This window comes from Centruroides sculpturatus, unplaced genomic scaffold (genome assembly GCF_000671375.1).
Source record: "Centruroides sculpturatus isolate CEXI.00-Female unplaced genomic scaffold, Cexi_2.0 scaffold388, whole genome shotgun sequence".
NCBI classification, from domain to species: domain Eukaryota; kingdom Metazoa; phylum Arthropoda; class Arachnida; order Scorpiones; family Buthidae; genus Centruroides; species Centruroides sculpturatus.
This window is the reverse complement of record NW_019384674.1, coordinates 224184-252041: the sequence shown is the minus strand read 5'-3', so window position 1 is coordinate 252041 and position 27858 is coordinate 224184. Positions and strand designations below refer to the sequence as shown.

Sequence of the window (27858 nt, the reverse complement as noted above, 5' to 3'; positions counted from 1 at the left end):
TAGATATCACAGCTATTTGTACACTCAACAAGTTATATATAAAAGATAATAAATTGTTCTGTCAAGAAGTTAAATTATTTATCAACAGTGTTAATGGAAAGTCTAATATAGATTGTTCCACAAGGAATTAATCATATATATATATTTTTTTTTATTCAAGGATTTAATAAATCAAGGATTTATCGAAAGAAAATTATCCTTAATGTATTTTATAATGACTACTGTAGAGTTCTACTATTAAGTATTTAAAAAAATAGTTATACATTAATAAGAAGTTTCAATAATAAAAAAATAACTTCTTTTAAAATATTTACAAAAATGGGGGTGAAAATATATGAATAGAATGATTCTTCTTTCATTTTTTTGAACTTTGATTAATAGAATCTTTACAATACCAATTACTAACAAAACTGAGTATTACAGGTAACAAAAACATAGCATTAAATGCAGTTTCTATTGTTATTAAAAAAACAATTTTGAAAAATACACCAAACACATAATTACTTTGAAATGCCAAAATAACTACACCTAATATTGTCGATATTGAACCTTGCAATATTGGCCATCCCACTTCATACAACGATTCTTTAATTCTTTCATTCGGATTCTTATTTTTCGTTAACATAAAAGCAAATGAGACATGTGTTGGATAATTAATAGAAAATCCAGAACTCAAAATAAGTAAAATAACAGATATCATATCTAAATGAACATTCCATAATGACATATATCCTATAGTCTCACAAAGTGATGCAACGATTACAAAAGATATACAGATAACACTTATTATATTTGGTAAAAATATAAACAATATAACAATTGCTATAATGGATAAAACCCAAGCTAATTGAAAAACAATATCTTGAATTAGCAAAACGTGTTCCAAAAGAGGAAATGTAAAGGAATGTAATAAAACTGGTATTTCAGATTGCTTCGCTATAGTTTGTATATCTTTAAATAACTGAAGTTCTATTTGTCTGTTTACTATGTTTTTACATGCAATTATGTATCTGCTTGCTATTATTTCGGTAAAATTATCATTGAAGATAATGTCATCTCGAAATTGTCTAGCAGAAGGAATATTTAGAAAAACGTTACGTAATCCATCAATAAAGTCTTGTTTCTTTGATAAATCGTAATGATTTAAAGAAAATATAGATACGGGAGAATTAATAAATATTTTATAATATTTTAACCACGATAACGTAATAAATTCATCAGATGTATGAGGATGAGATTCAAACTTTTTCAACATATTTTCTACTGACTCTTGTATTGTTTTGTTTGAAAAATCTAATTGTTTATTAATTACGATATTTATAGGAAAAGGATATTCGGTAAAATGTTTATAAGTGTTTTCAATCAATGATGTGACATTTGAATCAGATTTAAAGAAATTAGTCAGTTCCATTCCAATAACCAAATATTTCATACTCCAAATTCCAACAGAAAAATTAATTATAGAAATTATAATAATGAATATTTTAGTAGGTTTAAGGCAAATAAATTCACCAATTTTATGTTTAAAAATTTTTGCCATAGGATCTTCTTCTTCTTCTTCATCTTTTAATTGAAGATTATCATAACCTATAATTAATAGAATATTTATACATATTAACTGTAATCTTTATAAATATTACATATAAAATTTTATTTTACAATATGAAATAAATACAAACCTTTAACTTTTCTCAATGTAAAAGGATTGAGATTATGTTCTTCTCTTAATCCAGAAATTGCCATCCATCCTCCAAAAAAGGTGATTTGATAGATATAATTTACAAATATAGATAATGAAGCAAAGATACAAAACGTGCGAATAGCAGGGAATGAAATTGTTATACCGATGCAAAAAGATAATAAACTAGTTAATGTTGTTATTGTTACCGAAACTGCAGCTTTTTTGAAAGTTTCTCCCATTCTATCATACACTTTCATTCTAGCACTTGTTCTTCTCCAAGCAGATATTAATACATAAGCATCATCTATTTCTATAGCTACAAATAAACATTTTAAACTTATATATAATCAAATATGCATAATACTAAATAGCTAAAAACTTACCTAATATGAGATAAGGTAACGTAACATTTATATCTATATTCTTCATACCGCAATAGAAAAGAAAACCAAAAGAAGTAACAGTAGATAATAGAGCTGATACACAACTAGCAACTCCTAGCCATGGCTTGCTTCTTATCCAACTATTTGTCATACAAGTTAATGTAGAAAAAAGTAATACAGTAAAGAAAACAACACTTGTTAATGGAAATAATCTCTTTGTAAATTCTATAATTTCTGAAATTAAACTCCATTTTCCTTCTGCGCTGACAGTGATGTATTGAAATTTCATTTCATTGATATAAGCTAAAAACTTTTCTTCAAACTTTTTAATACAATCTACTTTTGTTATATTATCATCATCAAATGGATATATTAAACGAACGGCTTTTGCAGTTTTTAAGTATCTGTTTTCATCTACTGTCACACCACCGAGGTTTACAATATATCTCGTATATGCATATGTAAATACATCAACATCTATAGGATATTTAACTTTATATTTTCCTTGTTCAAAATCTTTGATTTTTGGTTTTAATTTAAATATAGGATTTTCGAAACAGTCAATATATTTTGCACAAATATTACGATAGTATATTATCTGATCATTACAAATTATGGTAAAGTTATTTATTATTTTATCTATCGTTTCTAATTCATTAAATGCAAATTCTGTCAACAATGATTCTTCGTTAGAAATTACTAAGAAAAATAATCCTCCACTATCTTTAGTTGATCTAAATATATCGAAATTTTTAGATGTGTTAATAGGAAAAAGAGATTCTACAATATTTTTATTTTTTACGCTTTTACTAGTTTCCGACGAGAATAATTTGATGAATTCTCTATCATAATTCATTCTTATTATTCCTGTTCCAAATATAACTGAAATAATAATAGGAATAATCACGAACGGAGCAGGCTTATATCCTATAGCTTTTCCTAATTTTTCTAAACAGGAAGAAAGTTTAATTTGTATAATATCATAATGTATCTTCATTATTATCTGTCNCAATAATATATATTAAGAAGAGTTAATGAAATAACTCAAAATAATTTGTAATAATTATAATTGAATAATTCTTATTCAGTACTGTATATAATAACAGATAAGTATAAAACTTCGAGGAGAATGCTAACTAGAACATTCCTATGAGAATTTAATTATGAAATTCATTACATGAAAGGTATATATAGGGAGGAAAGTGTCAACAAAAGTAAATTTAAAGAGTCACGCGAGTTATCAATAACAATTACATGTAAACAGTAAACTATGTTTCGATTTTTCTATTTAAGTACTGTACATTAGAGATGATAGAGATGAATTAAAAGATTCTTTCACATATTTAAAAGTTTTACATTTAATAAAATTCTAAAATCTCAATACTCGTCTTTTAAAAAAAGGATAACAGATGTATTCAATAGAATTAAGTGCAGATGAAAAAAAATAATATTAATAATTTATTAATAACTTTCTTATAAGAGCTTATATGAATATCGTTATTAACTTCTCAATAAAATAGATAAAAGAAAAGTATTTTAAGTGGAGACAGATAATGGAGACTGTAATAACTTTAAAAGAAAAATATGTTAAAAATTACTGCTTTTGTTCTTTATATAAGTTTGAGTTTCAATACGTTAACAATTTTAATTATTTTTATTCTCCACTTTGAACTTAATAACAAGAAACATATAGAGAAGAGGAAAGACAGATGTTTTTTTTTGCCTTAGGGAAAAATGTATACTTTCTTTCAAAGATTCCTTGATCGCATCTACGTACGATTAAAAGAAAAAATGATTAATTCATTAATATTAGAGTTTCATGAAGGGACAACAAATGTTGATGGATTAATCACTTTTTCTTTTTTTACCGATACAGAAACGATCCACAAGTTCGTGGAAGAAAGACACGTGTTTTTCCCTAAGGGCGAAAAAAAATACACTTTGTCTTTCCTCTACTAAATTCATTTCTTAGTACTTGTAAAATGTAAAGAAATTACTAATTAAAAACATTAATAAAGAAGCAAAAATTGTAAACGTGCCGAAATTGCAACACGATAAATAATTCATTAATTTGAATAAATAATTTCGAATCGTGATTCACTGCAGTGACTCCCCACTAATTAAAAAAAGTCACCGACTGACTACACAGGAATTAGAGTTGACGATTTTCGAGGGTTTATTTCTCCGTTCTCCAAACACCTGAAGTAATTCCGAATATCTCGTTCGATAGAAAATTGTTTTCTTAGATAATACGTAAAATTTCAAGATTTTCTATAAAGCGGTTGCCGAAATATAAGCAATTGAAAAGTACAAATATCGCAAAAAAAACTATTAATAAGCTTGGCGCTTTGAAACGGTACCCAAAAGATTTTTACCTGTATTATTGTTTTCTACGTTTAGACTTCAAGCGCCAAGCTTATTTTTACCAAAGAAAAACTCTTAAGAAAAATTTTGACCTCTCTAAAATGTCATAAATCTTTATATTTTTAAATCTCATATGATTTTTTTTAGTAAATTATTCAGACAAAATTACTTTCTGTTTTTGTGTTACGGGAGCTGTAGACTGTCAAACTGGCAGATTATAAAATTTACATACGATGAAAGATCGAGTGGGCTGTATATTAATTAAACTGCTGAATTTATTAAGGAAATGAACTCATATGACGGTACAGTATACAGCAATGTACAGTAACATACCGAGTACAGCAATACAGAAAGATTTCTGGATATTGAAAACATATAATAATTGAAATTTCTCATTAAAGTGAATATTTTAAGTATATTTAAGATGAAATGAATGAATCATATAAAAGATATAAACGGTCATATATCATATATACAGTCGACCACCCCCCATAACACTGTTGATAATTTCATTTTATATGAATTCCATGTTATACGAGTCACTTAGATTTTACAAATACGTGAGCCGTTCAAAGCTTGGCACATGTATTTGTAAAATCTAAGTGACTCGTACAACATGGAATTCATATAAAACGGAATTATCAACATTGTTTTAGGTGAGTCGACTGTAATCGAATAAACTGTTAACTGTATATTTTTAAAATAAAAAATCTATATAATATTCTCTTAAAAACAATTAAAAACTACTCGTTAAGAAGAATTTTAGGTGTGTAAAAATAAAAAAATATATATATGTAACTCATTTTTTAATCGAATTACAAAATTTGCTTATTGTTTAAAATTACTTTCTCACTAAAATTAAGGATCACTGAACAATAATGTTAAAAAAATCGAGGTAATAATAATAATAATAATTGTTAATTGCTTATACCAAAGATCTTTTTAATATCTTCAGTAAGTAGGTTAGAAAGGATAAATTAATAATTTACAATGTTATCAAGTAAATAAAACCAAAAGTTTTAATTCAATCGTTAAAATATTTCGAGGAAACCTATTATAAAATAGTTAAATTGTTTTAAAAATATTTATTGTGTTTCCTCATTTATATTTATTATTTTTGTATAGAAATTACACAATTAAAGATGTTTGTAAAAATATAAAGTCATTAACAAATTTTAAAATGGTTTTAAAACATTTCTGGAAAGTAGAAAAACAAATTTTGTTTGTCGTTCTGAGAAGCATTCGAATGGGAGGGGGAAATATATATATATATTGAAAATTATATATTGAGTAATAACGTATTTTATAAATGGGATTTAGAACCAAAATTGAACTAAAATCCTTTGAAATGAAAGCTTTACTTATTTGCATAAAGGGAAAGTGAACATTTCAATGTTTTCTAGGAAGGTGGCCTATTTTCCTTGATACATATAAAAAAGAAAAAAAATATATTTATATATAAACAATAATTTCCTTTTAACAATTCCTTATCATTTAGAAATATAATAAAATCTTTATAATAATAATTAAAGAAAAAAATAATAATTTTCTTATTTTTTGTGAAGTTTCAATGCTGCAATTTATCATTTTGATATTAAAATAAATAAAATATTAAATTTAAAACGCTTATAATAAAAGAAATCTGTTTTAAATTAATATTATAGAAAGTTATAAGTTAATATTATATATATTTTATGACTTTTTCTTCTATTTCTCATTAATTATACTCAGTTTTAAAGGGTTTTATATTGTGTATATATATATATCAACAATTAACAGAGTTTAAGTGTATTATATCTATCTAAAACATATAGTGAGAATTTCTTAAATTAATATATTAAAACATCGAAAGTTAATTTTTTTTTATTTAACTTTTAAATTATTTTTAGAGTAATTATAAAATAAACGAGTTGTAAGTTATAGCCAAATAAAAATTTATGCAGGCAAAAAGAGACATTAAAAACGAATAAGGAGACTGTACTGTATAAGGAAATAAACTAAAAATTAGGTGACATTGAAATTACAGGGAAGTTTATTCTTATTTTATCAATGTTATACGTATTTAATCATAAATTTTAAAACGATAGTGACGTTTTTTTTACATAGTTATAATTTAACTTTGAGTAAATAATTAAGAAAAATCTATGATTATATACAGTTAAATTTGAAAAAATAAAGTATTAAAAGACAATTTATCTACATATAATTCTGTTGTTTCTGTTAACTGCTTTGTTTTCAATGCATAATTTTCTTTGATAGATGATAATAATAGATAGACGACATACTTACTTGTTTCTTGTTCTTTATGAAGAGGTCAACATAATGTTCAATTATTAAAATAAATGAAATAAATTTTATTAAGATTTTAAACTGGAGAAGTGTCACAGGAATATATTATTATACATTCTTTCATTTCGAAACTTATTAATTAATGCAAAGGGGAACTCTGATGTATTATATAACAGGTTTGATCTGTTTTATAATGATTCAATAAAACACCAGAAAAACACCTATTTTTTTTTTACACGAAGAGACACAGAATTTGTTAAATATATTATAAAATACATAATATATATATTATGCTATTAAAATATAAAATTTTTTTTATTATTTGAAATGAATCGCTCAATGTAAAACATACAGTACAATATTAAAATTCGGTATTAAATACTATACATCTTGAAGGTATATTCTGTAATATAAAATAAAATTTCCGAATTTAAATGTGTCCAACCTAATTTTTCGTCCTTGTATATAGAGATAAATAGAACTAGAATCCCCAATGTGTCAAATTTTCAAATTTTATAGAACGAATAAAATATTAGAGTGAAAAAAAAAATATATGTTTATATGGGCCATCTTGTTAAATGTTTGATTTATTTCACAATATATATATTTCTGTATAAATAATTTACGAAATTTCTGTGTAAAATAGCTAACAAAATATTCATCTTCGTTTATTTAAGCTGTCGTTTTAACTTATTTCGTAAAGAAAAATCCTATGTCATATTTTTCTCAAGGATTCTTAAAATAAGTCTTTAAATATGTCAGAAACGTGTGAGTTTTTTACGATTTAAAAACTTAATTCATTAACATTACTTTTAAATATTACATTAATATATGTATTTAATTATTAATTATTTATTTACAAATGTAATAATTTATGTTTAACATTGATTTATACACTTAATGAATAGAGTGAAATGTTTAAATTAATTTCCAAAAATTAACTTAATTTATCATTATATTATTTCTATATTTTACTCTATTCTATTTCATTGATTTTGTCTCAAAATTTTTAAAATGATGTTGTAATAAATTCATTATAAAATATTTTTTTTATAATAATTTTTTATAATAAGGCCATTAACTTATAAAGTTTTTGTAAATGCAATATCTGGGAATTCTGTATTAAATATAATAAATTTCTATTGTATACATGTACTGTATGTATGTATACAAAGGAAAACTCATGTTTTTAATATATATTAAAAAGTTATTTTAAAAATAGCCTAATTAAATTTAAAAATATTTCATTAAACTATGAAATTAGTATGAAATATCATTTATTATATTCACTATAAAAATTCCCAGATATTGCGTGTACATAAGAACATCATTTATCTATTGTTAACAAAACAATCATAAATTTTATTGCATATTTTATTATTTATAAACAGAAGGAAATTTTTAAAAAATATTTTTATTATAATTTATTATTATTATTTTTTTATTCACAAAATTAAAGACAGTTATTACATTAAAAAAATTAAATCTAAAAATTCTTAGATTCTTAAATTATAGAGTAAAATATATAAAATATTTTGAAATTTATCATTCTTTGTAATAACTTGTAATATAAGATTGTTTTAAATGAATTGAAAGAAATAAATTATTTACAAATAATTAATATTCTGTTTACACTATGAAATCTATCTTAGAAACGTTAAAATATTCAAGAACAATTACTATAAATATATAAATCAAATTGTTGTAGACAAGAAGTCATATAGATATTTAGATATCACAGCTATTTGTACACTCAACAAGTTATATATAAAAGATAATAAATTGTTCTGTCAAGAAGTTAAATTATTTATCAACAGTGTTAATGGAAAGTCTAATATAGATTGTTCCACAAGGAATTAATCATATATATATATTTTTTTTTATTCAAGGATTTAATAAATCAAGGATTTATCGAAAGAAAATTATCCTTAATGTATTTTATAATGACTACTGTAGAGTTCTACTATTAAGTATTTAAAAAAATAGTTATACATTAATAAGAAGTTTCAATAATAAAAAAATAACTTCTTTTAAAATATTTACAAAAATGGGGGTGAAAATATATGAATAGAATGATTCTTCTTTCATTTTTTTGAACTTTGATTAATAGAATCTTTACAATACCAATTACTAACAAAACTGAGTATTACAGGTAACAAAAACATAGCATTAAATGCAGTTTCTATTGTTATTAAAAAAACAATTTTGAAAAATACACCAAACACATAATTACTTTGAAATGCCAAAATAACTACACCTAATATTGTCGATATTGAACCTTGCAATATTGGCCATCCCACTTCATACAACGATTCTTTAATTCTTTCATTCGGATTCTTATTTTTCGTTAACATAAAAGCAAATGAGACATGTGTTGGATAATTAATAGAAAATCCAGAACTCAAAATAAGTAAAATAACAGATATCATATCTAAATGAACATTCCATAATGACATATATCCTATAGTCTCACAAAGTGATGCAACGATTACAAAAGATATACAGATAACACTTATTATATTTGGTAAAAATATAAACAATATAACAATTGCTATAATGGATAAAACCCAAGCTAATTGAAAAACAATATCTTGAATTAGCAAAACGTGTTCCAAAAGAGGAAATGTAAAGGAATGTAATAAAACTGGTATTTCAGATTGCTTCGCTATAGTTTGTATATCTTTAAATAACTGAAGTTCTATTTGTCTGTTTACTATGTTTTTACATGCAATTATGTATCTGCTTGCTATTATTTCGGTAAAATTATCATTGAAGATAATGTCATCTCGAAATTGTCTAGCAGAAGGAATATTTAGAAAAACGTTACGTAATCCATCAATAAAGTCTTGTTTCTTTGATAAATCGTAATGATTTAAAGAAAATATAGATACGGGAGAATTAATAAATATTTTATAATATTTTAACCACGATAACGTAATAAATTCATCAGATGTATGAGGATGAGATTCAAACTTTTTCAACATATTTTCTACTGACTCTTGTATTGTTTTGTTTGAAAAATCTAATTGTTTATTAATTACGATATTTATAGGAAAAGGATATTCGGTAAAATGTTTATAAGTGTTTTCAATCAATGATGTGACATTTGAATCAGATTTAAAGAAATTAGTCAGTTCCATTCCAATAACCAAATATTTCATACTCCAAATTCCAACAGAAAAATTAATTATAGAAATTATAATAATGAATATTTTAGTAGGTTTAAGGCAAATAAATTCACCAATTTTATGTTTAAAAATTTTTGCCATAGGATCTTCTTCTTCTTCTTCATCTTTTAATTGAATATTATCATAACCTATAATTAATAGAATATTTATACATATTAACTGTAATCTTTATAAATATTACATATAAAATTTTATTTTACAATATGAAATAAATACAAACCTTTAACTTTTCTCAATGTAAAAGGATTGAGATTATGTTCTTCTCTTAATCCAGAAATTGCCATCCATCCTCCAAAAAAGGTGATTTGATAGATATAATTTACAAATATAGATAATGAAGCAAAGATACAAAACGTGCGAATAGCAGGGAATGAAATTGTTATACCGATGCAAAAAGATAATAAACTAGTTAATGTTGTTATTGTTACCGAAACTGCAGCTTTTTTGAAAGTTTCTCCCATTCTATCATACACTTTCATTCTAGCACTTGTTCTTCTCCAAGCAGATATTAATACATAAGCATCATCTATTTCTATAGCTACAAATAAACATTTTAAACTTATATATAATCAAATATGCATAATACTAAATAGCTAAAAACTTACCTAATATGAGATAAGGTAACGTAACATTTATATCTATATTCTTCATACCGCAATAGAAAAGAAAACCAAAAGAAGTAACAGTAGATAATAGAGCTGATACACAACTAGCAACTCCTAGCCATGGCTTGCTTCTTATCCAACTATTTGTCATACAAGTTAATGTAGAAAAAAGTAATACAGTAAAGAAAACAACACTTGTTAATGGAAATAATCTCTTTGTAAATTCTATAATTTCTGAAATTAAACTCCATTTTCCTTCTGCGCTGACAGTGATGTATTGAAATTTCATTTCATTGATATAAGCTAAAAACTTTTCTTCAAACTTTTTAATACAATCTACTTTTGTTATATTATCATCATCAAATGGATATATTAAACGAACGGCTTTTGCAGTTTTTAAGTATCTGTTTTCATCTACTGTCACACCACCGAGGTTTACAATATATCTCGTATATGCATATGTAAATACATCAACATCTATAGGATATTTAACTTTATATTTTCCTTGTTCAAAATCTTTGATTTTTGGTTTTAATTTAAATATAGGATTTTCGAAACAGTCAATATATTTTGCACAAATATTACGATAGTATATTATCTGATCATTACAAATTATGGTAAAGTTATTTATTATTTTATCTATCGTTTCTAATTCATTAAATGCAAATTCTGTCAACAATGATTCTTCGTTAGAAATTACTAAGAAAAATAATCCTCCACTATCTTTAGTTGATCTAAATATATCGAAATTTTTAGATGTGTTAATAGGAAAAAGAGATTCTACAATATTTTTATTTTTTACGCTTTTACTAGTTTCCGACGAGAATAATTTGATGAATTCTCTATCATAATTCATTCTTATTATTCCTGTTCCAAATATAACTGAAATAATAATAGGAATAATCACGAACGGAGCAGGCTTATATCCTATAGCTTTTCCTAATTTTTCTAAACAGGAAGAAAGTTTAATTTGTATAATATCATAATGTATCTTCATTATTATCTGTAAAAAAAAGAAGTTTAATATTAAGTAATAAATAACATTAATTAAAACAAATAAGATAATTATAAATTTAAATATATCAAAATTATAATTAGGAATATATTAAATAACGAAATAAAAATATTTAATTATAAAAATTATACAGTAAACAAACCCGAAATTATAAATTAATAATAATATTAAAATTATTAATGTTAAAAATGTAATAAGTACTATATTAACTAAGTTTCTTTATCTACAATTAAAAAAAAAATAACTCAAAATATTTAGACAATATATTCCAATTTTAAATGAGATTAGTAGAATACGATTAGTAGGAGATAGAAGCCAAACAAACATTCTTCGACCTAAAAGTTTATTAATAAACAATTCCATATGGATTACTTTAGGAATATGATCTGTTTAAAAAAGACAATAAACTCACGGGGAAGAGATAATAAATCAATGTATTTATAATTTTACTGCTGACATTATTAATTTTTTTAAATGTGTATCTTTATACCACATATTTCAGAGGAAGCCAAAAGTTCCTGAAGTTATAACTCAAACTAGTTACAGTCGACTCCCCTATAACACTGTTGATAATTCTGTTTTATATGAATTCCATGTTGTACGAGTCACTTAGATTTTACAAATACGTGAGCCGTTCACAGCCTGGCACACATATTTGTTAAATCTAAGTGACTCGTATAACATGGAATTCATATAAAACGGAATTATCAACTGTGTTATAGGGGGGGTCGACTGTATTTCTAATTATCTAAACCTTTCATTTGTTAGAATTTAATATAAAATTTATAAATTTTTTTGTGCAAATTTCAGTCAATAGGTCTAGATCTTTCATTAGATTTAGATGAATCATATCTTTATCGTATATATTTTATTTTTGTTGATTATTTAAGATTTTTTAAAGCATAAAACTAATTAACGATGATGAATATACACCACGTATAAGCTAGTTGATATAAAAACATACTTAAAATGAAACGTTTTAAATAAAGACTGAAAATTCTAATCTAATTTCAAGAGAACTATAGCGCATTTTATAATATTTTTTTTCATTATTATCATATAAATATTTGTTCACCAATAAAATCTCTCTTCTACTAAACTTACACAACTTACTCCATTATTAAAAATTTGGCTCAATTATTCACTTGAAAATTAATCAATCGTCAAAAGATTATGATAAGTAGGTTAGTTTATATTATTTATATATGTCTAATATAAACTAATGATAATATAATATAAGCCAGTGATGTATAAGTATATATATATATATAGGTCTATACATCTGTATAACATTAAATAAAATACATACTAACCTGATTTTGTTTATAATATACGAACATAATTAATGAAATACAGTACTTTATTATTATTATTATATATATATAAATATATNTTAACTGAAACCTATTAGTTAATAATTGTTTTTCGTTACTAAAAATACTAAAGTTTGTATTTTTTTTAAAATATTTATATCATAAAAGTATTATGACATATTATAAAGATATTTAAAAGCAATACATTTTTTTCCTTTAGATTTTAATATTTTATTCAAATTTTACATACATTCTTGAATCGTTGTATTAATGTAAAGTCATAAAATCCATTTAAATAATATGTAATAAAATTAGTATTTATGGTTGAATATTTAGAACTTCAGTGTTTGAAGATAAAAATTAATGTCTTACAACTGTCCTAAATCTTTAAACATGGCATAATGATTTTGTTTTAAATCATTAAAGCTTAAATCTAACTTAGTAGCATGTGTATACAAGGTATTACTTTCAGCAAATCAATTTAATTCTACTACTTTATAAACTGGATTAAAAGAATTATTATTATTATTATTATTATTATTGTGTAAAAGTGCCCGTATCAACTGAATAAAGTGGATAAACGCCAAGTGTTTTAATAATAACACAGTCTTGTGTTCAATAGTAAAAAAATTATTATTATTAACAAATTAAATCTACAAAATAAAATTGTATACTATTTTAAAAATATATAACATTATCTTTGTTTATATTTCTTTTTATTTCATTTATAAAATGATCAATATTTTAAATGTATGATTTTTTAAATCTAAATTAAATATAAAGCAGCAAAAAAGGAGAGAAATTCTTTTACTCGATCTTTATGTTATATTATATTATTTTCTTTTAAATAATTTATTTTATAAATTATTAATATGAGAAAAAATTACTTACAATAATGATAACGGGATATGTTTTATGACCAGTTTCCTTTAATCTGCGTAGCAATATTGACTCTTATCATTCGATCTCCATGTAGAAATTATTATCTCTCATATTAAAGGACGAAACAAATTTCATTTGTCAATAAGGATTTTTAAATAAATTAAATAACTTTATCAAGAAAACGTGCTTATTTTTTCCTTCTTTTTTTTGCGGTGTTCTAAATATCTAAATAAAACATCTAAATATCAATGTTTATATTAGGTTTATTAAAGATATTTTAGATTCTGTTTTGCTCAATAAAAATTGATAATATTATCATAATTAAAAATTTAACTTGTTTTCCTCAAAATAACAAGTTAGATTTCCCCTGTACCGTGGGGTTAGTACACGGGGCAATGATGGACAGTTAGAAAGTAGGCAAAATTTTACAAAGAAAATAAAGAAATGAAATATAATTTATTTACACAAATTAATTAGAAATTGAATAACAATAGTTTCGTTAATTTATAAGAAAGGAAAATGAAGTATTAAATCATTACAATTTTAGGTTTCTATGGACATGAGTAGATCCTGATTATGGCAGTCACTTTCCTTGTATTTTCTAAAATATAAATACATATTTTACGATTATTTTCATATTTTAACGTACTTTGAATTAATTAAAATTAATATTTTATTATGTATCTTATTACAAATTTCTATACATGTAAAAAACAATGATAAGATTGCTATTGTAATATTCGAATATAAATTCGTATATGCATATCCTCAATGGAAGCGCTGTATTGTCGAATACGGGACAGCTCTCACGGTGAAAATATTTGAACAGTGTAAAACAGCCAGATTATACACATTCGCTTTACCGAGAACCAACCTTACGCGGTTTAGCTCGTGGATGCTACACATCAACGAGTTTTCAGCTGCATAAAACGTGAAAAAAGAGAGTAAAAACATTTGTAACAATACATGTAATCGATAAAAAATTTCATACAACATTACACGTTCGGAACCTCTTTTTATTTTTTACAATATTTCAGGCTTTTTTCAGTGTAATGGTTTCCCCAGTCTCCCCTAATTATGCTGATACCTTCATTCCTCCGATTAAATATAAATTTATCAATGTAGTTTGAAACATAATAGTGGACAATAAATGTTTTTAAAATTGTTATTACATATTGTATCATTCTTATGCTTCAAACTTCATACACAGATTCTACTTTTTAGAAAGTAAACAATTAACAAGTCGACCCCCCTATAACACTGTTGATTTTTCCGTTTTATATGAATTCCATGTTGTACGAGTCACTTAGATTTTACAAATACGAATATTTAATATTTTCTTTTATCACAAAGTCTATTTTTTTCATGGATACACTTATATTTAGGTAAAATATCGAAAAATAAAATAAAAAAACTACATTCAGTTTTAAAAGAACGTTTCTGATGATAGAGCGTTGTTCTCGAAATCATTACACGACTTCATGAAAAAGTCACATAAAAGTTATTTGAATTGAGTAAGTTAAGTGTTTTTAAAATATATAATACTATGTTATTTTTGAAAAATAAATAAAGGTAAAGTAACGAGCTTTCAGAAAATGACCTCATTTAACGCTACAAAACAAACATTAAATTATTATAATCATTTTACTTTTTATATAAATAACTTGAAAATTCTTCGAATACATTTTACGTAATGTAAAATGGAAATTTTCGAAAGTTTTAAGTGAATTTAATTTGAAAAATCTTTTCCTTATAATATTTAATTATCATCCAATATTGACATTCTCACATCATTAAAATATCAGAAACTATATTACGTTCTACGACATAAAAACAATATTTATTATTAAAAATTTATTTTGTAATTGCAGCTAAAGAAGTAGATAAACTTTCTTCTTGTAAATTTAATATATACTTTATAAATATTTGTCATTAAGACTTTAAGCTGTAAAAATAAAATCTGTAGATTCATTATAATATATTAAATTATTTAATAATTGTTGGTGAGAGTATCATGACACTCTCCTAGAGACATTCCAGATGACATTTAGACCTTTGTTTATATAAGAAGATTCATGTACTTTTTACCTTATCTCCTTTCGTTTTTTTTTTGCATTTGTACTCTATACAGCTTAGATTAAACTCTCTGTTCAAACCAAGCAGTTCCCTTTTTTACTTTACTCCGCTCCAAGGAAATCCAAGGAAAAAATTTGTTTTCATACAGAGAGCAAGTGCCTTGGCTTGCCTTGCATTAAATTATAAATAATTTTTTCAATATTCTGAGGTATGGAATTTCATACCTGCAAAAATGTGAGGTATGAAGTCTTCCATATCTTCCATAGTGAAAACGACACCTCTGACTGTAACCCACAGGATTTGAAACGATTTTTCGATTATAATAGTTCATTCGGCCACTAACAACAATATTTAATAATGACGACCACGATTAAAATCGAACCTTTAAAGAAGGATAACTACAACACGTGGAAAATTCAAGCAAAAGCTATCTTAGTTAAAAATGGAATATGGAAATATATAAATGGGACATATCCACGACCCATCGATGATGAGGAAAAAGCAGCCACAAGAGATACATGGTGTCTCGACAGTAGCGCATCTTCCTACATGTGTTCTAATTGAAATGATTTCGCAGAAATACGGACGAACCTTGAAAATAGCCAGCAAAGAAAACACTGCGACAATCGAAGGAATCGGCTCAGTGTAATTAGCACTTGACGATAAATCAGCAGGACGAGTATTTGACTTATCTAACACTCTCCTGGTTTCAGACCTTCGAACAAATCTCGTGTCTGTAAGATTTGTGATGAAGGCTATGAAGTTTCATTTCGCAAACAAGTTGCATATTTCGTAGACCGAAACTACAACGTTGTTGCTACTGCTGATCGAGTGAACGAACTCTACCACATTCGTAAATGGAATCCGGTTGCTGTCATCGCTCAATATAAGTCCATACTAATGTATTGGCATGAACGTCTAGGTCATCTTAATCAAAAGAGCCTAAAGACGATCTTGTTACGTCTTAGAATTCTAATCCCGTCTAGTGATCGACTATCCCCGTGTGAGACATGCCTCAAAGCAAACATGGTGCAAAATCCGTTTCCTTCAGCAGACAACCAACGAACTACCAATGTACTTGAAATCGTACACACTAATATCTGTGAGCCGACTCGAATTCAATCTATATCAGGCGCTAGATACTTTACTGTCTTCGATCTCGATAGTGTGAAGTACGTTTTCCCCGCAACAAAAGCAATATACTGAACGTCTTTAAAGAAGTGAAGAACCTTCTAGAGAACAGTTCAGGACCAAAGCCAAATGTCTTCAATCTGACAACGGAACCGAATGTTGTAACAAAGAATTAGATGAATATTTGAAAGAATGTGGGATAAAACGACGCTTAATCGTTCCCCATACCCCACAACAAACGCAGTGACTGAAAGAAAGAATCGAACATTGATGCATGATAATTCAGTCAGGACTCAAGGCCTTCTTTTGGGCCGAAGCCGTCCACACTGCAAACTTTAACCTGAACCGCTGTCCTTCTAGAGCCTTAGACAATGATACACCCTACAAAATTGTGAATGGCAGGGATTGCAAACTTTCTCACTTTCGAACTTTTGGTAGTCCCGTTTTTGTACTCAACAAGGACTCAACTATCGGTAAATTTAATCCTCGCTCTGAAGAAGGCATATTCATAGGATATTCTGAATAATCCAAAGCCTATCGAATTTAGATGCCAACTCAGAAAAAAATAGTTGCGATCCGAAAACTTTGAGGACTTTGAAAACTTTGAGGAATTCAACTTCGAAAAATTTTCGTTACAAGAAAAGGAATCTCATCGTCACGAAGTAATCACTGAGTTAACTAAACCTCCATCCCTAACAATTGAACAAGGGGAAGAGAACATCCATCACACCATCCAACAAGATGACGATGGAAATAAAATCCTCAGTAAAAACAGCGTTCCTTAATGGAAACATAGACCAGAAGATTTTCATGCAGCTGCCGGACCAAATCGAAATAATCCTAGAAGATGTAATTAAAAACTCAACAGGACAGACGCGAACGAAAGCAGAACAAATGCTACAATATATCCAAGAAGGCAGCAAAGTCTGTCAACTTAAAAAGGTCCTCTAAGGACCACGACAAAGTTTGTGTACATGTCACCTATGGTATAAACGACTGGATGATGAGCTCAAACAATTAGGCTTAAGAACTTTGACCCCTGCGTCTATGTTCGAAATAAACAGAATAACTTAACCTTTGTCATCATCTATGTTGACGACTTCATCATTGCCTCACGTGACGAAATCGAAAATGCCAACCTAAAGAAGACTAATGTCCAAATTTGATACGAAAGACCTGGGACAACGTCACTATTGCTTGAGCATTGAATTCTTCCAACGAGAAAAGGAGAGGAAGACGGTAATCCAAATGTGCCAAAAGCTCTAAACTTCACAGGCCTGAAAACCCATCAGTTCAGGAAATGAAGCAATTTCTATTTCAAAAGCTAATTGGTTGTCTTCTTTATCTTTCTACCTGAAACAGGCCAGACATTGCACATGAAGAAAGCAAACTGAGCCATTATAACACCCAACATGACTAAATACACACTGGACTACAGCGAACAATCCTTCGACATCTAAGAGGGACCACCAATCATGGCCTGACTTTCGAAACAACCGGAGAGCCACTTACAGGATTCTCAGACTCTGACTCGGGAGCTTCGACAGATGATCTCCGTTCCTTCTCGGGGTACATTTTTAAGCTCGCTGGTGGACCAATCTCTTGGGAATCAAGAAAACAACGCACAGTTGCCTTATCGAGCACCGAGGCCGAATACATGGCACTATCAGATGCCACCAAAGAAGCTCTACAACTAGTAGAACTTTTTGATGAACTCTCAAGAAGCAATATATCCAAATTGACAATTTATTGCGATAACCAAGGGGCACAATTACTTGCTCGAAATTCAATATTTCAGTCGCGAAGCAAGCACATAGCATAAGACATCATTTCGTGCGTGAATGCGTTGAACGAGGAAGAATAGACATCGCATTTATTCCAACGGATAAGATGTTTGCAGATCTTTTAACAAAAGACTTACACTACCCGAAACATTCTAATGGACTAAGACTTTTGAATTTCAAGTCGACTTTATAAGTCATGCATCAAGATTGCGTTTATTATTACAACTTGGTCTATAATCTAGTAAGCATCCACTGGAATGAGGGGAAGTGTTGGTGATAGTATCATGACACACTCCTAGGGATATTCCAGATGACGTCTAGACCTTTTTTTATATAAGAAGATTCATGTACTTTTTACCTTATTTCATTTCGTTATTTGTATGTGTACCATATACAGCTTAGAATATTCGATTTAGCACTTTTAGGTGATTTTATAACTTATCATGACAACGTATGGAGTTTCGCAATAAAATGATTTTACGTGTGACATCGACGACGTATTTATGTGAGATTAAAGCTAATAACGTTTGAACCCGAGGTTAGCATATCGTGTAAAATAGTAGAAGTCCTTGAATGAGATGAATCTAAACATTAAAATCTAGACGAGGTGTCATTCTTTATAACTGTAGTAAATTTATCTACAATTGCGTAACTACTATTTAGCGTGGTTAAGCGACGCTTAATGGCCTAGACTAGAAATGGGCACTATTTCTATTCTCTCATGCCACTGTGAGACAAAAATGCACATTGAGAACTTGTTTACAGATGAGGGTTTTGTACCTTGTGCAGTAACAGATATGCACGTTGATAAAGAAACACAAATATCTGCAGTAGCAAATAGAGAGACCAATAAAGAAACCCCATCATCTGAAGGAATAGGTGCAGTTTTATCTATTTCTGAACCTAACGATCTCACCTAGTCTTTTTCGCTGAAGTCAGAGCACTCCCAAAAAAGGAAGGTTACGCAACAAAGAAGGAAGAAAGGGGGAAAATCCGGAATAATAACAAGCTGATCTTTTAAGAATAATATGACGAGAAAGAATATGTTGTTCAATTATACGAGATATAATAGCCCACCCTCATTTCAATAACATTTAAGGATCGATGTGCTGATTAGAGATAATTTATTATCAATTCGGTAAGTGTTTTGTATGTCTTCAGTGCAAAGTATTGTACAGTATCTGTATGTTAATATGTTGATTACATGTTACTTAATTAATTAAACTATTTATCAGGTCAGACTTCATTATAATGGTAACCCTCGAAAAACTAACTCACAACTGATAAATGTTCATTTATATTTCATATACTTATTATGTTGCGAATGCTCTAGGATGGTTCCAAAAACCAAAATATCTTATAAATGTTCAGATTCGAAACCGAACGAACGAATGAGTTTCTTGCAATCAGTACACTACTTTGTTGGATAGATTTTCTTTCTTTTTGGGCTGCAATTTGTAGTTATGCTAATGTTTCTCTATGAATTTCAATGCATTAGCTTAAAAATGTATATGTACAGTACAATACATTTTCATGTTAACACTGATATACATTTGATGAAAAACACAATTTTTGTTATTACGATTTTATAATTGAGATACACTCACTCAGCAGTATGTAAATCGAAAAAAAAAACACAACACCTTAATTTGCTGAGAAATTTAATGAAAAAGCAAACGTTTTCAGCCAAATCTATTGGCCATTATCAGGCTAAGAATATTCGAATATAAATGAAATAGAACAAAAATTTAAATACAGTACAAATAAAAATAACGAATGACACACACACACACACACACACATATATATATATATATATATATATATATACATCATGTATAAAGAAAAATAAAATAAAATAAAAATTATTCTTATAAATAACAAAATATGTATATAAATATATGTATAGGATAATTAAATATTGAAACGTTATGTAATAATATATTATATGAAATTCAATAAAATGCAAGAATATACAAAAATACTAAATCAAGGCATTAAATTAAGAGCTCTCTAATCGTTTGATTAAGTATTTCCGGTCCGAAGGCAACCCTTCCGAATCTCTAGAATTAATGCACGCATCATGTAACCTGCTCTTATATATTTCAATTTTTTCGGCGCAAATCGCCAATGTCGATGAATGTACTGGTTTAATAATATTTGCTTCGTCTCATTTGACGACTGAGACCTCGACTTGCGCCAATTGCGATAGTATTGTGGCGTTAGATCCCTTGCTGATATCGTATTTGTGTTATTTTAATCTGACTCCTAAGTTTTTATTAGTGACACCAATGTAATTTTTATTAATGTCTAGTTCAAGATTTTCATACGGAATCTTGTACACTCCTGCTCTTTTTTCTTTATCCATGTTGTCTTTGTCGTTCCTTAATAATTTGTACAGGTTAGGAGCTCTCTTGAAAACTAACTTGGACTTTTTGCGGGCTGAGATTTCCTTCATGGTGGCTTTTTTCTTTCTATCATAAGTGAACTTTGTGATTTTGTCGAAATCTCCGCTTTGAGCCTTATTTTTGTTTATTTTGTAATTTTTGATCAATGTTGTTATCATATCTGCTCTGTATCCTAGAGATTTAGCAATATGTAATATTCTATTAATTTCTTTTTGTCTATCCATCACACTACTGCAATAGAGAAAGGCCCTTTGGACAAGGACACGGAAGGCAGCCATTTTGTATTGGTACGGATCATTAGAGTGGGACGGAATGTACAAAGGGCTATGCGTTGGTTTTACGTATACCTTAGTGGCCAAATGTCCTTCTTTTAATTCAATGTCAATATCCAAAAAATGTATCTGTGAGGCACACTTCTATTCAATCTTTAGCATGAGGCCATCATGCCATCATCGTTGTTGTTGATCTTGTTAATAAAATCATCGATTTTTTGGTCATTCTTCCAAACTACAAAAACATCGTCAACGTATCTTTTAAAATACACAATATCATTTAAGAAAACAGAAAGAGCAGTTTTTTCCAATTTTCTCAATACAAGCTCACACAACAGTCCTGACATGGGACTTCCCATAAGGACTCTTCTTTTTTGTCTGTACTGATGGCCGTTAAAGGTGAAAAAAGATTCATAACAAATAAGGTTAGCTAGTTCTATCAAATCATTATTGTAACATGCCAAATCTGAGCTTTGCTGTGCATGAAATCTAGAAGTGCTAACCTGCATGATACCCGTCTATAAAAATTAAATCATGCAGGTTAGAACGTTTGCTTTTTCATTAAATTTCTCAGCAAATTAAAGTGTTGTGTTTTCTTTTTTTATTTACGATTTTATATTTTTTATTTTCGATCCATTTCAATAAATTAATTTTATATTTTTAAATACTATATTATCCTGAAAAACAATGGCTATTGATATTGTCAATGTAAGCTATCTCAGCGAATTCTTCAATTGATTCATTCACAACTTTCTGCCATCCCAGGTCATTTAATTTACTCTGTCAAAGCTGTCCGCTTGCATGTTTTTTCTTGTTTTATAACTTAAGTTTTTGTTTTCGTAAATAACTTTTTATTTATTTCTTTTTATATTGTGCCCTTTCTAGTTGTGCTCGGGGCATTTAGTCAAACTCTGGTCAAGAACATTATATTTTATGCGAAACCATTGTCAAAGACTGACAGATAATTAAAAGAATCATCTGTTAAGTTATTCAAGTCAAGGCTTTTCCTAGTTTTTCTTATAAATTACTTATTTACACAAAAACTTGATTTTTTTTAAAAAATAAACGTGAAAGTTATTTGTTGTACTGTGAGAAAACAAAATGATAGTTAGTATAAGAAAAGTTACTTAACAATTATAAATTATATACTCATTTATTCATTCATTTTAGTTTTAACAAGAGATACACAAAATGCCAAATACAGTTAACTAATAAAAACTATACAAGAAGAAAAAGATAATAAAATAAATATATATTTGTGGCCCATATACCTACACACCTTTCGAATGAGGACCCAACTTTTTACGTCTCTCTTACATATAACATTTCCTAAACTTTTCATTATTACTGTTGTTTTTCTTTGTCTTTCTCTTAAACTAGAATCTAGTATTTCTGTAGGCTCAATACAGTCACTGCCAAATTATTAACAGAGACTTATCTAGTTTTTTTGTATGCCATCAAGTATCCATGAATCTTTAATCAATGTTCCTCCCTTAATACCAACAAAGGAATGTATACAGTATATTTGATCATTTTTAGGTTATTGTCTTATGGCGCCATCTTTTGTAGAACGTTTTATTTATTTTAATAATATTAAGACATTCTATAAATGTATAGAGAGATACCGGAATCTCTTGACTCATTTTTGTTTTCCATTTTTCTCCTTTAATATATTTGCTTTGCTCAACATCTTCTCCACGAATCTACACTTTATGGCACGTTTGTTTCTTTGTTTTTAGAAAACTTAAAAAAAAATGATGTTAATTTCTTTAAAGATTCTTTTAGTATTGAACATTACATTAACAAAAAGGTAGGTTAAATTTTAAATTTTAATAAAATAAATTTATTAAATATAAGTAGAGGAAGGTGGTGCAAGATGGGGTCATGGGGTAAGACGGGGACTTCTGTTTATTTGTGGTTAATGTGCTTTTATCTAGCTGTTGTTTGGGGAACTAAATGCCTACCTCGAAAGGGATAATGGAGCGAGAGAACGTCCAAATCGCTCTCTATGTTTGGAAGTAATGTACGTTTTTCATGTTTCAACAATACTTCATCTAATTTTACCCTCGCTAAAAAGTTTCTACAAAGTAAGTATCATTGTAAACTTTTACATTACCTTTTAGATGAAGATATTATGGTATTCGAAGTAACCTTTAAAACTGTAATTGTTTAGTTTTTAAATGAAGTTTACCTGTGTTTGCAGTCAGTATGAAAAGTGTACGTTGGGGACAAGATGGGCTACCCGTCTAGCTCCAGGTTGACCATGAATATGGCCTATGAATTCAGAAGTATTTTCGGAGGCAGACTTTATTGCTGCAGAAACGACAAACAAAAGGACCCTTCATCAAAAGTAGGCCTAACAAGAAACAAAAGACAAATGACACAGAATGCTTCTATTGTAAAGGATTATACTCTGTATCTACAGAGAGTTAGGCTAAATGTAGCCATTGTGATAAATGGGCACACTGTTCTTGTGCCAATATTGAAGTTTAACCATTTTAATTTGTCTTTCTTGTATATAAAAATAATATTCCCTTCTTACCTCATGGGTGGGGCAAGATGGTGCATTTACATATAATTTTAAAATATTAAATTTTCTTGTTTTTCAAAAATTAAATTTTGTATTATATATTACCAAATGTTGTAGTTGCTGAGAATAAAAAAAAATTATTGTTCTCATTAAAAATGGTTGCCATATTATAACTTTTCAAACCTTAACGTTCTCATCTCTCCCCATCTTCCTCTATATAATGTTAAAATTTACTGAAAAACAAGGAAGATTGATTATGTAAGATTACTTTACTGTTTACTTTTATAAAGTTTATTTATTAATTTATGTAATATGTCGTAATTTATATAAACCATGATAAATTTTAAAGTTTACACGTTATCTATCATTATATAAATTGAACGAAAGTGAAAATATATTTAAATATTTATAGCTACTAAAGTAAACAACTCTCATTAATGTTATTACTAATGAATTGCATTATTTGATTATACGAGATGAATAGGAATAATGAATAAAAATTCCAATTAATCCACTTCATAGTTAATGCGATTCCTCATAATCGAGAGAGTCTATTGTATTATTATATAAAGTTAATTAATTTATTATTTAGCAATAATTTAATTCCTAAATTTATGATATATTAAACTATCTAATATTAATATATTTAATTAAATATTTATTAAATTCTTTTATTAAGAATACACGAATTAAAAAACATATATATATATATATATATATACATATTTTCACACTAAAAATGCCTCGGTATTTAAAATACTGAAGAATTTTTATTTCAAATGTACGGTAGTTGCCTAGTAAAGATTATTCTTGAATTTCTGGNATAATATTAAAAAGTGTATAATCTAAATAAATTTAATAATAAATCTGTTTAAATTATAAAAATACATATTTATTTAAACTATTGTACTGTTAATTTCTTTAATAAAGCTTCTATTCTCAGTTTATATATAGAATGAATATAATTGAATAAAACAGGAAAACTATTATGAAATATTAATTATATTCATTGTAAATAAAAATCTTTCTTTTTTTCTTGATGTTTGTCTTTAACAGTTAATGTTTTATCAAAACGACTCAATAAATTTAAAACAACGGGTATAACGAACATAGCATGAAAAGCAGTTTGTAAGGCAATTAAAAATATAATTTTAAAAAAACATAATGTACCATAGTAGGGTTCAAAAGCTAAAACAGTTACACCTAATATAGTAGAAGTTGATCCTTGAAAAATAGGTAATCCTACTTCATATAATGATTTTTTAATTCTTTCATTAGAATCTAAACCTTTAGCAGTAACAAAAGAAAAAGATATGTGAGTTGGATAATTAATTGAAAAACCAACACATAAAATTAATGTACCTAAAGACGGCATATCTAATTTTACATTCCATAAACTCATATAACCAATGGTTTCGAAGATAATACAGAAAACTATTATAGCAATACAAAAGACATTACTGAGATTAGGTATAAATAGAAAAAATATAATACACACTAAAGCTGAAGTAACAATTGCAATTTGAAATGTAGCCTGTTTAATTATTAAAGCCTGTTCTAATAAATGAAAATTTATACCATGAATTTTAATAGGTAAAGGTGAATTATCAGTTATTTCATATAATTGTTTAATAACTTCTGTTTCTGTTTCCGTATCCGAAATATTTGTAATTAATAATAAGTATCTAGTAGAAGTAATTTCTGTTAAATTTTCATTAAATATAACATCTTCTATAAATTGTCTACTCTGATATAATTTCAAAAAAACATTTTTTACAACGTCGATAAATTCTAATTTATTACTTATATTATAACCATTTAGAATAAATTTTCCTAGAGGACGATTAGAAAACAATTTAAAATATTTAAGCCAAGAAATTGTAAGAGTTCCTTCAGCAATATGAGGATGAGATTCGAATAGTTCTAAAGTTTTATCTATAGATTTTTGTACTGCTGGATCAGCATAATTTAATGGATAATCTATAATAATGTGTACAGGATAAAGAAATTTACCAAAATATTTATAATTAAAAGCGATAATATCGTTTAATTCGGAATCAAAAGCTAAAGCATCTGAAAAATCATTTCCTGTTTTAAGATTAACTAAACCATAAATAGAAACAGATAGATTTATCATAAAAATTACGATGATGATAACTTTAGTGGATTTGGACATTAATAAAGATCCTAATTTGTCTCTAAATATAACCATTAGGAATTCTTCTTTGTGTAGTGATAAATGCGAAGTTTTTCTTTCTGTAATAAAAATACAAATTAATACTGTTTAAAACTGAACATAAATAAGAGAGATTTTTTTGTTTTTTACCTTTTACACGTCTACAAATGAAAGGATGGAGTCTCTTCTGTTCTCTATAACCACTGAAAGCCATGCAACTTCCGAAAAATGTAATCTGATATATATAGGTAAAACATACAAAAATGGCTGCATAAATGCAAAATATTTTAACTCCAGGAAATGGTGATGATGAACCAATACAAAATGATGAAAAACTAGTTAATGATGTAATCGTTATAGATACAGCAGCTTCAGAATATGCTGATTCCATACGTTTTTCCACAGGATCATTAAGATTAGTATTTCTCCATGCTGCTATTAACACAAATGCATCATCAACTTCGGTTGCTATTTAAATATAAAAATTCAAACCATTTTTTATTATATATAATTTTATATATAATTTATAATTAATTTTTAAATTATAAAATTAGATTTAAAAATTGAAAAGTGAAATTTAAAATAGTAAGAAGAGAGAATTTAAAGATAAATTGATATGAGTTCAATAACTTCGCGACATTGCCCAGTATAAACTTTTGTTTATTTTATATCAATCAACTCGTATAAGTATGATATGACTACGATTCATTACGAATATCTAGATAAAATTTTCGAATGTTTTCTATTATTTTGAAATTACTTACCTATTACACCAAATATTAAAGCAAAATTTGCATCAATTGATTCAATTCCAAAATATATTCCAAGACCAAAACCACTAGCAATGGCTAAAAATGCTGAAACACAAGTAGATAATCCCAACCATGGTTTACTTCGAACCCAGTCATTTGTCATACAGGTTAGAATAGCAAAAATTATTATTACTGCAGCAAGGACAGGAAGCTTTGGTAAAATACCATCTCTAAATTTATCTATTTCTTCAAAGAAACCATAATTATGAAGTACCATTAATATTGTATGCGGTAAATTGATTGGTTTAATTACTTTATTGAAATGGTTAATCCATTCTTTAATATCTTCAATTTTTGATTTATCGGTGTTATCAAACATGTAAGACAAACGAATTGCTTTGATTGATATTGCATTGCCATCATCATCCAATTCTACACCACCCAAAGAAAATACGTATTGTGTTAAATAGAATGTAAAACCATCTAGATGATAAGGATATTTAATTTTATATTTTCCATCAATTATACTTTTGATATAAGGAGCTATCTTTAAAACAGAATCTTGGCTACATTGTCCATTATTTAGAGCACATATAGATGAATAATTAATCAATTTTCCATTTCTTTCTATTGTAATATTTTTTATGTATTCGTCTATCATAACAATATCTTCAAATATTTCTTCTCTAAACATATTGCCTTTATCTTTTGCTAACATCTGAATAATAATTGTATTATCATTTCCTGTCCTTCTGATGATATCAGAAAAAGAAGACGTGTTCTTTTTGAAAATATTTTCTACTAATTTCTTATTAAGATGAGCTCTTCCATTTTGTGCTGTAAATAGATAATCTATTTCTCTATTTAATTTCAAACGCATAATACCAGTCGAAAGTATCGAGCATAAAATAATAGGTCCTAAGAAGAAGTATATCGGATGACTTCCTATTATTTTACCCAATTTAGAAAATTGTCTTGATAGCACTCTATGAACACAGTAACACTTCAT

At 27.0% G+C, this 27858-nt stretch overlaps 3 protein-coding genes across 3 annotated transcripts; all 3 read right to left on the bottom strand.

Moving 5' to 3' along the window:
• Positions 1-325: 325 nt before the first annotated feature.
• LOC111626795 (patched domain-containing protein 3-like) lies at positions 326-13804 on the bottom strand. The gene is made up of 4 exons (XM_023370297.1): positions 13730-13804; positions 2065-3067; positions 1680-1997; positions 326-1587 (listed from the first exon to the last, which is right to left on the bottom strand). Exons 2-4 carry the CDS (start codon positions 3059-3061, stop codon positions 356-358), a joined length of 2547 nt encoding a protein of 848 aa, XP_023226065.1. The 5' UTR covers positions 3062-3067; positions 13730-13804; the 3' UTR covers positions 326-355.
• LOC111626796 (patched domain-containing protein 3-like) lies at positions 8772-9966 on the bottom strand. Its single transcript, XM_023370298.1, has one exon. It carries the CDS (start codon positions 9876-9878, stop codon positions 8802-8804), a length of 1077 nt encoding a protein of 358 aa, XP_023226066.1. The 5' UTR covers positions 9879-9966; the 3' UTR covers positions 8772-8801.
• Positions 10171-27858, bottom strand: LOC111626787 (patched domain-containing protein 3-like). Its single transcript, XM_023370289.1, has 7 exons — positions 26862-27858; positions 26248-26565; positions 24976-26177; positions 11313-11513; positions 10511-10832; positions 10334-10443; positions 10171-10194 (listed from the first exon to the last, which is right to left on the bottom strand). The coding sequence occupies exons 1-7, from the start codon at positions 27856-27858 to the stop codon at positions 10171-10173; spliced, it is 3174 nt and encodes a 1057-aa protein (XP_023226057.1).